The sequence below is a fragment of the Anarrhichthys ocellatus genome, unplaced genomic scaffold, assembly GCF_004355925.1.
Source record: "Anarrhichthys ocellatus isolate YVR2014 unplaced genomic scaffold, GSC_Weel_1.0 scaffold92, whole genome shotgun sequence".
Classification (NCBI taxonomy): domain Eukaryota; kingdom Metazoa; phylum Chordata; class Actinopteri; order Perciformes; family Anarhichadidae; genus Anarrhichthys; species Anarrhichthys ocellatus.
In genome coordinates this window covers 857,481-873,010 of record NW_022280122.1, presented here as the reverse complement: position 1 = coordinate 873,010, position 15,530 = coordinate 857,481, and the positions used below count along the sequence as shown (strand labels likewise).

The window sequence follows — 15,530 nt, the reverse complement described above, 5'->3', positions numbered from 1 at the left end:
CCAGGAGCAGCGTCTCCTCCCCCTCCTCCAGGAGCAGCGTCTCCTCCTCCTCCAGGAGCAGCGTCTCCTCCCCATCCTCCTCCTCCAGGAGCAGCGTCTCCTCCCCCTCCTCCAGGAGCAGCGTCTCCTCCCCCTCCTCCAGGAGCAGCGTCTCCTCCTCCTCCAGGAGCAGCGTCTCCTCCCCATCCTCCAGGAGCAGCGTCTCCTCCTCCTTCCTTAAGGGAAGGGAGGCACGGGAGAACCAGAACCAGGACTTAGAGGAGCAGACTGTCAGACCCTGCTGCAGTAACATGAGAGGTTTTCTGAAGGGACTCTGGTGCTTAGAAACACTACCACTATTGTCCGCAGGGACCACCAACATTAACACAAAATGAAAGTTCCTCGTAAGCCTTGAATCCTTTTTTCTCTGAGTGCTTGAAATACTTTTCCACATTGTTGGCTAAAAAGTTGAGTTTGAAGAATCATTCATGACCTTGGAAAAGGGAACTGGCAGATGAAAATGACTGTATTGTAATGTAAAGATCATAAGATATGACTGAAAGCTCCACAACAGAAACTAAATAGAAATGGAGGTGAGACTAAACTTTGAAACTCAGTTTACTTCATTCGTTTTGAAATGGAGAAGGAATTATACGTTAATAAATGATGAATAAGTGTTTGTCACATCATTTTATTTCTTTTGTATTTCATGCATTTGTTTATGACAGTGAAGAGGGCTTGCATGTGCTGAGCAGTAAAGAGAGAGTCTTGTGACAAACATTTTTACAGTTTCCCATAGACAGCCCATACTAATTAAATCAGCTCAGTGGAAACGAGGCAAAGCTTTCTTTTGCTCTTTGAAAACGTGTCTGACTTAACCAGAACCGTCACGTCATGTCATGAGAACATTTCTAGACTTAGTCATGAGTTTGTGACCGAAGACTGACACCGGGATGGTTTGACACTGGGATGGTCACATTGTTACTTGTCTCACCTTGAGTAGAGGATGCACAGGACGAATATAGAGAGTCCCACAATGCTCTGGGCATCCCACCACTGCAGGTACGGAGTTGTCAGGACTGGTTCCTCTGTGCCGATGATCACTACGGCTGTCTGGTTCTCCATCTCCAGTGGGGCGGGTGTGGGGACCGCAATCTGCTGGAAGATTCTCAGTAGGCTGGGGTTACATTCTTGGTCTGAAGCAGGAGCAGGAGAGAAAAAACAAGTACAATGTTTAAATCTACAGCTAGAAATGATGACAGAGACTGATTCTGATAGAAAATCAGGGTATTGAGCCGCGTTATAAACCACCTTTTTACCCAAACAAGGCGCAAGGATGAAGTGACAGGATGAAGGGGCTGTTAAAAATTGTGAGGGGGCAGTCTTTTCTCAAAAAAATGGCCTGTGGTGCCCTTTAAATAACCATTTAAAGGGCACCACAGGCTGTATATCAGACGTGGATGTAGTCACTGTGAATTTGGAATGCGAAGGAGTGTCTTAGCCGGATATGGCTCTGGTAGCGGCAGCGACCTGTCAATCACAGTAAGCCCGCCCTAAACTATCCCCTGCTTTATGGTCTATTTGACTCTAAATGGACCATAATGTACTAATTGAAAAATCATGCTGTATTGAAGAAGACTTGAAACTAGAGATTGAGACCATAAACTCATGTTTATAATGTTTACTGAGGTAATAAATCAAGAGAGAAGTAGAGTCATTTTCTCATAGACTTCTATACAACCAGAGGAGTCGCCCCCTGGTGGACACTAGAGAGAATGGAGGTCTAAGATAATTCCACATTGGCTTCACTTTTCAGACCCGGAGGTTGCCGCCTGCTAGAAAGAGCTATAAGAAACCAAACTAAGTGACATGTTCTGTGACTGTTGAGCTCCTCAACTCAACTTTCAGTACTATTGCAGTAGTCAGTGGGAGACAGTGACTAATATTGTTTGGCTCGTTTGAAGTATAACTTTGGAGAAAGAAATACACTACTATACAATTTAGGCTTTACTTCATGAAAAATATTATATCACTCCAAAAGCCCCCTTGCCCCCTCACACGTCTATGTGACGGGTGAGCACAAGACATGAGATCCATGAAAGTAGCTTGAAAATGATACTTAAACCCTTCCTAATCAAATGCAATGCTTTGAGCGTGGATACCTTTGCACATTCTATGGAGGAATCAATTAACTACAGCATGTTGCGCTGCCACAACACAAATCATGCATTTTGAAAAGAACAACCAAAAGCACTACTAACAAAAGCAATAATTTATACTCATATGGCATAAAAAGGATGCTATTTCTTTCAAATGACTGCAACAACGCATAACAACAGTGCCAAGGACGGAAACATGTTCGGTTTCTTGTTTGCGGCTAATGGATGGTTATTTCTGCTAATTCATAACTGCATGATTGTTTAAAGCAACATTTCAGGCAACCAGCAAACATCCTCACCAGGCTCATTGGTCATGGCAGACCAGGTCAGATACATGGTGTACAGGGTGATGATGGAGGACTGGAGAAGACCTGAACGTGTCTGAGACTCCTTTGGACAAACACAAATAAAACAGTCAGAAATCCATACATTTATAACGTGGAATACTCCATGATAACTGAGCAAACTCCATTCACTGATGAAGAATGTAAAATGTGGCTGAAAGTATGGAAAATGCCAGTGAGTGGACATTGAGTTGAGATTATTTTGTCAAGGTTTGGGAATAGGTTGTGATCCAATGTTCAGTGCTTATTCAACACAAAGAACATAAATACAAATATATATCTTAGAATATAATAAAATTAAATAAAACAATGTATATAGTTACTTATATACAAATCCATATATACCAGGAAAGACTTTGGTTTGGTGGGAATGAGGGTAGTGCAAAAGCCGCTGGTACGATAATGTGTAAAACCAGCGTAGCAGAAAGTTCCATGTCATGTATTTATGGGTGTGGAGGATGAGCTGCGGAGTCTTACAGCCAGAGGAAAGAAGCTGCTCTGTAGTCTGGTGTTAAAGCAGCTGATACCGGGGGTGGCTGGGTATTGCCTTTTGATATCCATTGGGCTCTGCTCAGGCACCTCACCTCACCAATTCAAGCTGAAATGCCCTCCTGTCCTGGGTCGTGCACATCCCTTACCAGCTTGTAATATTTCCAGTCAGGATGCATTCTACTGCTCCTCTCTAAAAGTTTAACAAGAACGTGGCAGGGGTATTTATTTTTTTAATTTCCTTAAGAAATACAGCCGTTTCTGAGCTTTCTTGTGGACACGTGTGTCAAATTTGTATGTTTGAGTTTATAGGGGAAGATCTTAAGTATCAAGCGTGCCATTTTATTATTAAAGACTAACATAATACTCTGTTGTATTTCCTGTAACTAAAGAACCAATCTACTTCCTGTTTACACCGGCACCCGCATGCCCAGTGTACGTGAATAGTCATGTGATATTCGTTTTCAGGCATGTTAGTATGGATGGAAGTCATTGAGAAAACAGTGCTGGAACCGTGTGGACAGATATCGTTTCTGTTTTAACACCCCGGTTTTAAATGAAAACGTATTAGTGTGGATGTAGCATGTGTAAAAGGGTTAAAGTTTAAGACAAAAACACGGACAACTCCCAGAGCGGACAACGCCGTGTTAGCGACCTGTCAATCACAAGGTAGCCCCGCCCTACAGCATACTCTGCTGTTTTTCCACTTTGTGTATCTCAAAAGCCCGGCACATTTTTGTATTGTTGCATCGAACGACTGCTCATGCCTGCCTGAATGATTGACATTGAAGTACTTTACCTGTACTTTATGCAGCACAGAGACAACAGAGACCACGGTGCAGAACAACATGTTGAAGCTGATGAAGAACTTGTTTATGAAGCATCCATCAGGTTTGGTGTAGAAGACGAAGAACAGCACGACAGCAGTAAATGACAGGATGTAGTTGAGGATCGTGACCGCCAGCAAAGCTGAAAATCAAAGGTAGACAAGGTAAATATCTGATACAAAAATAGCCTAAAACTTATAACGAAGTATATAAGTAAACTATATTTCTAATTTCAAGTGTTCAGTCCCAGCACCCAGTCTTTAAATGTTTCTTTCAGCTGCGAGCAGTTTTCCATTGTGTTTTGCATCATTAAAGTGTCATGTCCATCAACACCCCAAATTAAAAAAAGCAACAAATTTGAGTCTGCATGTTTCATTCTGTTATTTTAAAGTACCCACTCAAAACACAGTTGTAAGCAGCATGTGTTTGTGCCACAGCTTGAGTTGCTGACCTGCATACCAGCACCTGGAGTTGCCAGTCTCCAGCTTGTCCACCCAGGACTCGTTCCAGGAGTGGGCGAAGTCCACCAGCAGCACCAGCTGGATCAGAATGAAACAGAAAGCTCCACCGGAGCCCACGACAAACCACGCTGCGACGACAGACATTCAATTACTCCTCTGTCATGCAATGTCACAACTCTGTGTGCGTTGGATGTCAAGATCTGAGATGGCAAAAACTTAAAAGATAAAGTTCTTACTGTAGGTAAAAGGCCCATCTGGAATGTAAAAGGCACCGACTGTAATGGCCATCAAGGCAGTAAACTTAAAGAACCAAAATCTGAAAACAAATTACACAGTCGAATGTACATAAACATACATTTTAGAGTTCTATCAAGAGCACATATATCTCGTGATCCTCAAAGTCAAACAATAACCAAAGCATGTCATCACTTGCCACTTTCAACAATAGAATAATATGCTGCAAGGTTTATATGTGAGACAAACAATTGGAGCTGCTGAGCGATCAGCAGAGGAACCATGTGGTTACTGTGTACTGGACTGTTTATTAACCTACATATCCAATACTCCAGGAATAAGCCAAAGCTGCGATATAAAGCCATCTAGCTAGCTAGCATTATTCTGTTTTATTGGCCGACATAACGGTCTCTAAGAGGCTGTAGCTGGCTTGGGACATCATATGAAACTAGACGACCTGATGAATCCATTAGGTACCAATTATGTCATGTCAGCTTGTCGGGAAGGAGGCTAAATAATGCTTCAGATTTTGGTGAGGGAAGAACTAGCATGGCCATTTTCACAGGGGTCCCCTGACCTCTCACCTCAAGATATGTTCGTAAAAATGGGTTCTATGGTTCCCATGAGTCTCCCCTTTACAGACCCGTCGACTTTATAATAATCTCATGCAGTTAAGGGCGACAACCAAGCAGTGTTTTTCACACAGTATAAATGTATGTAATGTTATTTTTACCCATTCTAAAATGGTATAGTTAAACATTTCTGCATACTAGGTTCATTCAGCATTCTTAAAATTGCATGAATTGGCTTTGACTGGAGAGCTGAGATTCTTGACATACGGCCGTCGCCATCTTGGCTTTTTTGCAACCGATGAACTGAAGTTACCATATTTGGAATGCGAAGGAGTGTCTTAGCCAGATATGGCTCTGGTAGCGGTAGCAACCTGTCAATCACAGTAAGCCCGCCCTAAAGCATCCCCTGCTTTAAGGTCTGTTTGACTCTAAATGGACCATAAGTTATTAAATGAACATCATGCTGTATTGAAGAAGACTTGAAACTAGAGCTTGAGACCATAAACTCATGTTTACAATGTTTACTGAGGTAATAAATCAAGAGAGAAGTAGAGTCATTTTCTCATAGACTTCTATACAACCAGAGGAGTCGCCCCCTGGTGGACACTAGAGAGAATGGAGGTCTAAGATAATTCCACATTGGCTTCACTTTTCAGACCCGGAGGTTGCCGCCTGCTAGAAAGAGCTATAAGAAACCAAACTAAGTGACATGTTCTGTGACTGTCGAGCTCCTCAACTCAACTTTCAGTGCTATTGCAGTAGTCAGTGGGAGACAGTGACTAATATTGTTTGGCTCGTTTGAAGTATAACTTTGGAGAAAGAAATACACTACTATACAATTTAGGCTTTACTTCATGAAAAATATTATATCACTCCAAAAGCCCCCTTGCCCCCTCACACGTCTATGTGACGGGTGAGCACAAGACATGAGATCCATGAAAGTAGCTTGAAAATGATACTTAAACCCTTCCTAATCAAATGCAATGCTTTGAGCGTGGATTATGGAGGAATCAATTAACTACAGCATGTTGCGCTGCCACAACACAAATCATGCATTTTGAAAAGAACAACCAAAAGCACTAATAACAAAAGCAATAATTTATACTCATATGGCATAAAAAGGATGCTATTTCTTTCAAATGACTGCAACAACGCATAACAACAGTGCCAAGGACGGAAACATGTTCGGTTTCTTGTTTGCGGCTAATGGATGGTTATTTCTGCTAATTCATAACTGCATGATTGTTTAAAGCAACATTTCAGGCAACCAGCAAACATCCTCACCAGGCTCATTGGTCATGGCAGACCAGAGTCATTTTCTCATAGACTTCTATACAACCAGAGGAGTCGCCCCCTGGTGGACACTAGAGAGAATGTAAGTTTTAAGACAATTCCACATCGGCTTTGCTCGGCAGAACCGGAGGTTGCCACCTTGTTCAAACTCACCAAGTACACTCGTGTTTGAGCTCTGTCCTTTCAGCAGAAATATATTGACTCTGTTTTACTCTATTATTCTTCTTTACCAATTATTAAATACATAAAAGACAACTGTTCTTTGTATCATTGTTTATTTATTCATTTCTCTTCAAGGAAATAAATCATTTCCACCACACAGACCAAGTGAGCAACTTTAGGAGAGGGTATTAAACATACTGCCGGACAGATGAAGTCTCCAATCCGGCCCACTGGATGACCAACGTGTGAAATTGCAGAGCCTTTACTTAAGTCATTAATTCAAATGTTTCCATGAAGTGCACTATTGGTCAAAAATGAGAAAAGTGGTAACAACCACGTCCTATTTCTTCACAGAGGTTAAAGTGTAACTTCACCCCCAGGTCTGAGCCCGTCCACCCACTTCAGCATTTTCAACAATCCCCAAAGGTAGGCATGTGGCTGAGATGAAACCACGCCCACTTCCATATGACCTTGACGCAGCGTCAACATATATGACCAAATATGAGCAGATGACAGCTAGCTACAGTACCTTGGTAAACAGTTGTATGGCATGGGCCACAGAATTTGATGAATTTACTGTTTCTTGCTCCTCACTGCTCACCGCTGGGAGACTACTTCGCCAGGAGGAGAGCTGGGTGCCAGCTTCCGAGTAGTAGTTACTCGTATTCAAACCTTAACCCGTCTCCAAAGCGGTTTCCCCTCAATTTCGGTAACCAGTGTAATGTGGAATTGGCATGATAACGTCAGCTAGCTAATTAGCCAGCCGCTAAATGAGTCAAATTAGAAAGACCTAATGCTTCACCTACACACTCTTCAGAATGTATTTGTACTTCTTTACACTAAAATAAAGGGAAACCTTTGGAGGTGTAGTAATTCATAGGCTTTCATGCAATGGTTTTACTGGTCCGGCCCACTTGAGATAAAATTGTCTGTATGTGGCCCATGAACTAAAATGAGTTTGATGAGCATTTGTTCTTCACTTTTCTTTAACTGTATAAACTAAATCAGGTGTGCCAAATTCAATTTCACTAAGGACCACACTGGGAAATGAGAATCATGAGGGCCAGACATATAGTTTACTGACATGCTTTTATTTCATTTGAAAAATAGAAAAGTCTTTGATTATATTGTTGCATAATCTCAGAACCCATCAGCTATCGGTCTGATGTCCCATAAGCCTCTGGGATCAATGGGCTGTATATGGGGTTCTGGTATAGCCAGCAGATATCTGGGCCAAGAATTCCTTTTCCGTGCGCTGCTCATTGTTTACAGTCCGATAAAAAACGTAAGATGTGAGACTGGAGTTGGAGGTGTACGACCGGGTTCTTTCACAATTAGCCATTTGACAATCTCATTTGAATCCAATAAAAAGCTAAATCATGGTCAGACGATAGCCGGTGGGTTCATAAATTACATTTCAGCCAATGCGATCCACCTCCTCTGCTCTCCAGACGGACTGTTGACCTACATTCAACCAAAGTCCACTTGGACGTGACTATTCAGTACTATTCGGACCAAAAAAACCCAAACCAGAAGGAAACCAGATGGCCAAATCTTGTCCCGTTGCCTACGTAAAAATCCAGAATCTGTTTAATTGTTGCCTTTTCACTTATTTAGTTAACATAAAAACATTGTAAAGGCAACACAAAAGTTGCTTAGCATTCAGTCAAGCAAAATAATAACAGCATTTTTACAAGTAGGCTCCCACACGGACAACTCACAGCAACATGTTTCACAGGCCTGAATATGACCACTCAATGGTTGTGTGGGACACTGACTAAAAACATAGAAGTAAAAGATTGTTTATCATGTAGTCTATTGTAGCTATCACTACCACGGGAGGTTATCATATGTTAATTCATCACACATCCCCAGCCCTGTCACAGACATACCTCGCTCGTAAACAAATCCCCTTCTTTTAAAATGGTGACGATGCGGAAATCCGGGTTGGCAAAGTGGTACGAGGAAGTGATTAGATCGTCCTGTCGGAGCAGAAGGCTGGCATCTGTTTTCTTTGTTTTTCTTCTTTAAAGTCCGCATTACAGATATATCTGTGTGGTGCTCGTACTGAATCCTCCAGTCAAGTGAATCCTGGGAGTTATTCGGGCCTTGGAGTTACCTGCTACGGACGCTGGAAATAGCGTCTTCCTGACGTAAGGCATGGACTAAACTGGACTGGACTCACGAGACTCTCAGCCACTCCAATAAAAGCCATGAGAAAATATTTTTTGTTTTGGTATTTTTTCCTTATTTTTGTTGAACTGAACTGGAAAGAATATTATTTAGTTTTCCTGATTAAGTGGACAATACGGACTGGGTTGTTTTTGCCTGCACGTGAGTTACGATACATTTGCATTGAGAGATATCTGTTGTGGCGGTTGACTTAAAAATATTGACTCACAAACTTGAAGAAAACATTGCAAGGCCCCTAACAGCCCCCAAGCAACCAGTCTAACCGTAACACTACATGTCCCATACAGCCTAGGCCCACGCAAGGAGCACACGTTGCTACATGATAGACCACAACTAGGCGGATACAAATTGCTTGAGATAAGTGGATAAATGGATATGGAGGCCAGATCGGTAAATGAGTAACGTGCTGTAGATCTGAAAAACGAAAGTAAAGGGAGTAGACGAATCTAAGGACTTCAACAGTGTGTGCAGGACAAAGGCCATCTGCTGAACGAGATGTTGTATAACCTATAACACCTCTGACCTAGTGTTACAGTGCACAAATGCTCAGAGGACAGAGGTCTTTTTTTCCCTTTTTGTTAATGTGTTTGATGTAGGCCTACTCTGTCTCTGTCTCCACGCATGAAACACCTGCAGTGTAAATGTTGAGGTTGAAAGCCTTCAAAAACAGAAGCAGGAAAGGAGACACACCAATGCAACGTGTGGGTAATGAAGTGCATCGTGTGTTACTGCAGTGCTTACCCATTGTGGATGGCTGCTCGAGGGTCTCTGCTGTTCTTGATGTTAATCATAAGAACGGCGAACCCCAAGAACCACATACTCATGCCAAAGCAGATGCGGTACACTGCCTTGTAGCCCACGAACATTTGACAGTTGACGTCAGCCTGCAGGCCGGGGATAGAAGAGCCAGCCCCGTCTTCACAGAAGCCTGGGATCTACAGCACATAACAGGAGGTCACATTTGAACATTTATAAACGATGGGCTCAAATGAGCAGGAGCTGAACTCCAAAGGATGCTGAATAGTGCCGGGCAATTAAACGAATATTTAAAAAACAACATTGTGAACCTCTAACTGATTTAAGACAAGTCTGTAATGAACCTGAATTTACACATCTAACCAAGAAAGCCCCGTTAGTCAGTGTGTGGCTCTGTGTGAATTCATCCAGAAAAGGGTTATTAGTACAATCAGCATTTCACCTAACGATAGCATTAACTTAGGTTACAAGTAGGGATGCTCCCCGATACCCGGTTCTAAACGGGAACCGATAAGACAGTAGTAAATACCCAGAGTATCGATAAGGTCCAGAGTTAGCGGTTCTGCTATCGGTACTTTAGATGTTCTGGAGTGAGATGTCCTCGTCTCAAACCTCCTCTCTCTCTGTCTTTGTGCTTTACTCTGACACACACTCTGGGTACATCCCAAGTCTCTTATTTGTCATTTCCATAACGGAAGTTGTTCTGCGTGCCATATTGACGGCCGTCCCAAAGCTCTTATTTCTGCTCTGAGGATCGAGGAGCGAGGATCGAGGAGGGAGGAGGGATCTCTGAGGATCCATGAGCGAGGATGCACAAGAGCAGCCTTCCAGCAAGTGTCTTAACGGCTGACACCCCCTCATCGTTCATCAGTTATGTGATTGGACGCTGCAGCTGATCGGACTGATTCTTTTTCTAAATATCACTGGAGTTTCATACCAGAGTGAAGACAGATCAGAGATTAATCTCAAGCTTTATATTTGATTAGTTTTCTGATTCACCATCTGGTTTAAATAGGACCACAAACAACTCTCTTCATTTATTAGAAAGATTTGTCTTTTCATGATCTGATATTTCCCTCAATAACTTTTATTATGAATACAATTAATGTGAGAGAGAGCAGGAGAGACGAAACACTTTTTACATCATTTGTCATCATTTCATTCAGTCACGTGAGGCTGATCGTTCCTGAGTGTCGGGTTTGATGAGTTTTATCATTTAAGTTTAACCTGAAACATGGAGCCTAATACATGAATTACAGAGTTCAAGAGAAACCATAATCATATTCTGGGTTATTTAATAATGACGTCTCAATCACAATTTCAAAACGTACAGACGCAAAAAATTCATAAATATATAAACGCATTCCACTGGTAGAAATCGTTCCTGCACTTATAAACAGAACACAGTATAAATACCACAGACTGTGTATAAATACCACAGACTGTGTATAAATACTCAATGCAGTTTGTTAAAGAGGTAACAGGCTACAGAGAGAAAACACTTCTACTCTGGCAGTGATGATAACTGTGTGTCTTTATTAGTTATTAGTATTATTAGTTACTATTATTAAGTACAGTGGTGATTACTGTGTCTTTATTAGTTATTAGTATTATTAGTTACTATTAAAGTACAATGATCATGTGAACAGACACAATCTTCTTAAAAGTCTTTCCAGCTGTTAAAGCCGACTGACAGCTGATCCAGCTGTGATCAGAGCTGCCGTCATCAGAAACAGACGTCACTTCACGTGACAATACAAAGGAAAGGACGTCTCATCTAGCTTAAAACATATTTCCCTGTTTCCTCTCTCCTCGCATGGTTTCCTTGCGTCTCTCCAGTGAGGGATACGCTGTGTCCATATGTGTGTCCACAAATGAAGGATATACACATTTCATTTCACAATAAAAGCCTCTGTTATTCTTCATTGTAACCCTTCCTCCCTTCAGTGTTAGTAGGTTTTATTGAAGAATAGCCGCTAACAAAGCTCGGCTACTGATAAACACATTTTACTAGATCCAATCCTGGAGCGTACAGATTCGACAGTTAATGCGTTCAGATGACAAACGTCCATTTGAAAAAAAAGACAAGTGTAACCAGGACCTAAGTGTTCCAGATCTCACTCAGGCTAAGAATCAGGACACATGTGCTGATCGATAAGCGACTAGAAATCGCTGTGCAGAAATGCCAGTTTGTCTGAGATCATGTAAAAGCAGCCAGTGTCACTGTTACATAGCTTGAATTACCATCAATCAATCAACGATCAATGCCTCCCTCAACAAGCTGCAGTTTACGTCGATGTCCGTTCAAAATGTCATCTTACTAGACAAATTGTCCTATTTATCAATCTTGTGTTATGGTAGAAAAATGTGTTTGGTGAAGTCACAGTGACCTTTGACCGCCACATTCTAATCAGCCAATCCTTGAATCCCGGAGGATGTTTGTGTCAACGTCAAAGAAATTTGCTCAAGTGGACGGATGGACAGACAGACAGACATAATGCCTCAAGTGCCACAAGTGTCACTGAGGCGTAAAAATGTTTATTCATGTATACATTCACATTTGTATGAATGTATATGTTTATGTAAAAACAACAACATTGGTCTATACAGTATATCATGCTCTAATTTTGAAAATCTGTATCAGCCTTAAAAGTCCTGGTGTGGTGGATATCATTCAGAGCTACAACGAGGTATTTGCATCGGCTGTTCAGTGAGAACAATAAGCAACAATATTAAACCTGTGCATATTAACAACTGTGTAATATGAGTAAACTTTATCACTTATATGATTACTTCCCATTCAGTTTGACACAGAAATAGAGCGCTACTGTGAATAGAAAGGTCCGCTCTATGTATTCTTTATCTCCATAGTCCACTCGTACCCTTTTCAGCTGCTCATCCACACCCGGCGACAGCATGATGCAGGCAACGATGGTCCCCAGCAGCAAGATGGAGGCGTAGATGATCCTGGTCACCGTGGAGTTCCTGGTGCTTGGGCAGCAGCTGCACATCAGACAGGTTGCGCTGCTGCACAGGCACGGCACCTGGGGACAGACAAAAGCATACATTTCAGTATCTACCTGTGAAAGACAAAAATACAAATATGCAGAAACATCAAATGCAGATGCCATACAGGTTTACTGAATGATATATTTAAAGTACGAGGATCTTTTTAACTGGTTATGAAACAGTCTCAGTTTAATACTGATGCCCCTGTATGACCTTCATAAGCAAACCAGGGCGTCAGCGAGGAGATTAGAGTTATCGTGTCTGATACTCTTCAGCTTGGACTCCAGCAGCGACCAGCTGCCAGTGTGTCTGTCTTTGGGGACAGACACACCCCAAATCCGGCTCCTCCCCCGGGCCAGGAGCAGAGCCGCATAATTGAATTTCTAATTCAACTTATTTTTGTATTAAACAAATGTTTCAACAGCGAGCATGTGAATTCATTCTTCAGATAAAGCAGCCTCTTTTAGTTGCAAACTCAGTTTTGGTGATCTCCTGTGTGGGTAATGTTTAGTATTTTACAGTGAACCAATGTCATCGCCCTGTGAAAGCATGTGAGGAGCAGTAAGCGATATCAGAGCATAACAAACTTCCCATATCGTTCTGTTGATTGTCAGGAGGCTGAGTCTAATGGCTTCTCTCTGCTCGGTATGGTGAATCAGATTCAACATGAGGGAGAAGACCATCATCTGAGAGTCATCTGCCGAAGCGGTACCATCTGATGACTTTGGGTCTGTGTCTGAACTAAAAGATTGCATCAATCTGCTATTTAGTCTCGCTACCTTTCAACTCTTGAACTAATCTACCATTGTGATCATACCAACATAATGCTCTGAATATTGTAGAGAACCCTTATATTGCAACAAATACTGATTGTGATCCTGTAAAGGTCACAATCACTTCAATGAAAAAAAACAGCCTGTGTGTTCAGTGTCTCTCTGCCACACCAACAACTGAGCGGAGTCCAGAGACAAAGGAGGCCCGGAAGATTGTCAACAACTTAATACCCCTGCCAGCCAGACAAGGTCAGCTTAGTACAACCACAGACTAGGCTGGGGTGTGCCAGATAACATGCAGGCAGCACATGACCAACCGGGCCACAGAAATTGGTTTACAACAGTACAATCCACTGAGACGTGGTGTTTACTTTTGCTTGAGCTTCGCAGACTTGACAGTCCTCTACTGAAGCACCGACAGGATTTATTTATTTATTCATCAAATAAAATCCTCCTGTGAGAATATGTTTCTTCTTTCTGCTTTTGAATCACTATTCACCTAATACCAGGAATGTCTGATTATTGGACAACTTGTGATGTTTCCATTGTTTTGTTTATTTATTTATATATTTCTGCATGAATCCTGAGGAGTGGCAGCTTGTTACAGCAGCTCCTGCTCACCGTTGAGCTTTCCCTTCAGTTTTCTTATATATTTGTGCCTTTTAGTACCTTTCTTTGTTATTACTTATTGTACTTTTCAGTGCAATACTTTTACTGTGTGATTACCTATTTATTAAACTTGTTTTGATCTTGTTTCTTTACTTATGTCTGTTGTTCGTTTGCACTATCCACTGCTGTGATCCTGAATGTCCCGCTGTGGACATTGTTGTCCTGATCATGTGTGTGATATGGATCGTCTGCTCTGCTCCTGCCTTACATCAACGCACGATGATCCAATTAATCACGTGTTATGATTACCCCCTTGCTTTGCCGTGGGCTTCCTGTTGTGTCCACCTTCCCTCACGTGAGAACACTTTATAACAGACGCCTTTAACGAACATAGCGGTTATTCTAACCGTTAGAATAACCGCTATGTTCGTAGAAAGTCCTATGTTCGTAAAAGTCCTGCATTGAGAAGAAGTTAGAATCTAACGTGTTACCGAGTCACCAAGAATAAGTTTCGCTTTGTGGAAATAGAAACGAGACGTAATGATGCATTGCAAAGTGAATCAAGTGCAGAAATAACCACTAAACGGAAATATTTCATATACTAGTTCAAGTTATATTTAATCTATATTAAATCAACGTGAGGAAAAGAAAAAAGCGCGAGATAATTGAATGGAGTTTGTCTTTCCGTCTCCCCGCTAGCTGTCGGGGACAGAATGAGACGATTCAATAACTGAATAATTACAAAAGTCCTGCATTGAGAAGAAGTTACCAATAAACCACAGTCGCGAGCTCAAGTACTTAATGACGTGCTGTGTATCTTATGAGCGGAGGACTGGGGCTTAGAACAGCAGACATTTGAAATGAGTATGGCGTGTGTAGTGTGTGGTGGAGCGATATTACCTGTTGCGGGTCACTCTTCATGACGTCACCGTATCTTACCTGTCCCGTCAATGATAAACAGTGGTTGTGAATAGTGTCGGCACTGTCAGAACTCACCCAGCTCGCGAGGGAAAAGGCTCCCAGAACGGCTCCCATGTCTGCTCAGTTCCAGTACCGTTACAGGAGCGGACAGTCTGTACGGTAGATCCGCGTGCTTCCTCCCGTCACTTGTGCTCTGTTCCTCCAGGGTGGAGTCCAAACACAAAGCAGTTCAACAGGCTGAGGCGGCCGCGCAGGACGCCACACGGACAGGTAAAAGAGCTCAGAGTGCACAGTCAATCCCGAATCGTCTCCGGGGCTAGAGGGCGTCATGCAGGTGACGTCATGACGACGATGACCTGTGGACGTGAACTGTACGCCGTGCGCCTTGTGGTTTGACCTATTTATCTAATCAATATAAAAGCATTGTAGTTGAAAGTTTCACTTGGACTTTTGAACTTTTACTTAAACTTGTATTCATTTGTAATATTTGACATTAAAACACACTAAGTTAATACAGGAATAGGCCACGTTTAGGATAGCAACCTACAGTTATTTTAATTATTGTTAGTTGTCAATTGATTCTATTTTTGACTAATCCTGTAGTATTCTGTATAATATCAGGAATGTATTTGCTTTTTCCTACCAAAAGTCCCAAAGCTAAAGGTACATAATTTATATGTAATATATAATATAAATGAAAAATAAATATAATATGTATTAATATAAAACGGAGAAACCAAGCTCCTGGA

At 41.9% G+C, this 15,530-nt stretch overlaps 1 protein-coding gene across 1 annotated transcript in view; it reads right to left on the bottom strand.

The window, feature by feature from the left end:
* The window catches only part of serinc3 (serine incorporator 3), a 17,479-nt gene extending 2,382 nt beyond the window's left edge, over positions 1-15,097 (bottom strand). The window contains exons 1-8 of the mRNA XM_031875599.1: positions 14,857-15,097; positions 12,352-12,513; positions 9,455-9,648; positions 4,496-4,575; positions 4,250-4,387; positions 3,771-3,940; positions 2,438-2,528; positions 974-1,175 (exon numbers count right to left, since the gene is read on the bottom strand). Of these exons, the coding sequence (XP_031731459.1) occupies positions 974-1,175; positions 2,438-2,528; positions 3,771-3,940; positions 4,250-4,387; positions 4,496-4,575; positions 9,455-9,648; positions 12,352-12,513; positions 14,857-14,895 (1,076 nt within the window). The 5' untranslated portion in view covers positions 14,896-15,097. The remainder of the gene's footprint in view (positions 1-973; positions 1,176-2,437; positions 2,529-3,770; positions 3,941-4,249; positions 4,388-4,495; positions 4,576-9,454; positions 9,649-12,351; positions 12,514-14,856) is intronic.
* Positions 15,098-15,530: the final 433 nt, after the last annotated feature.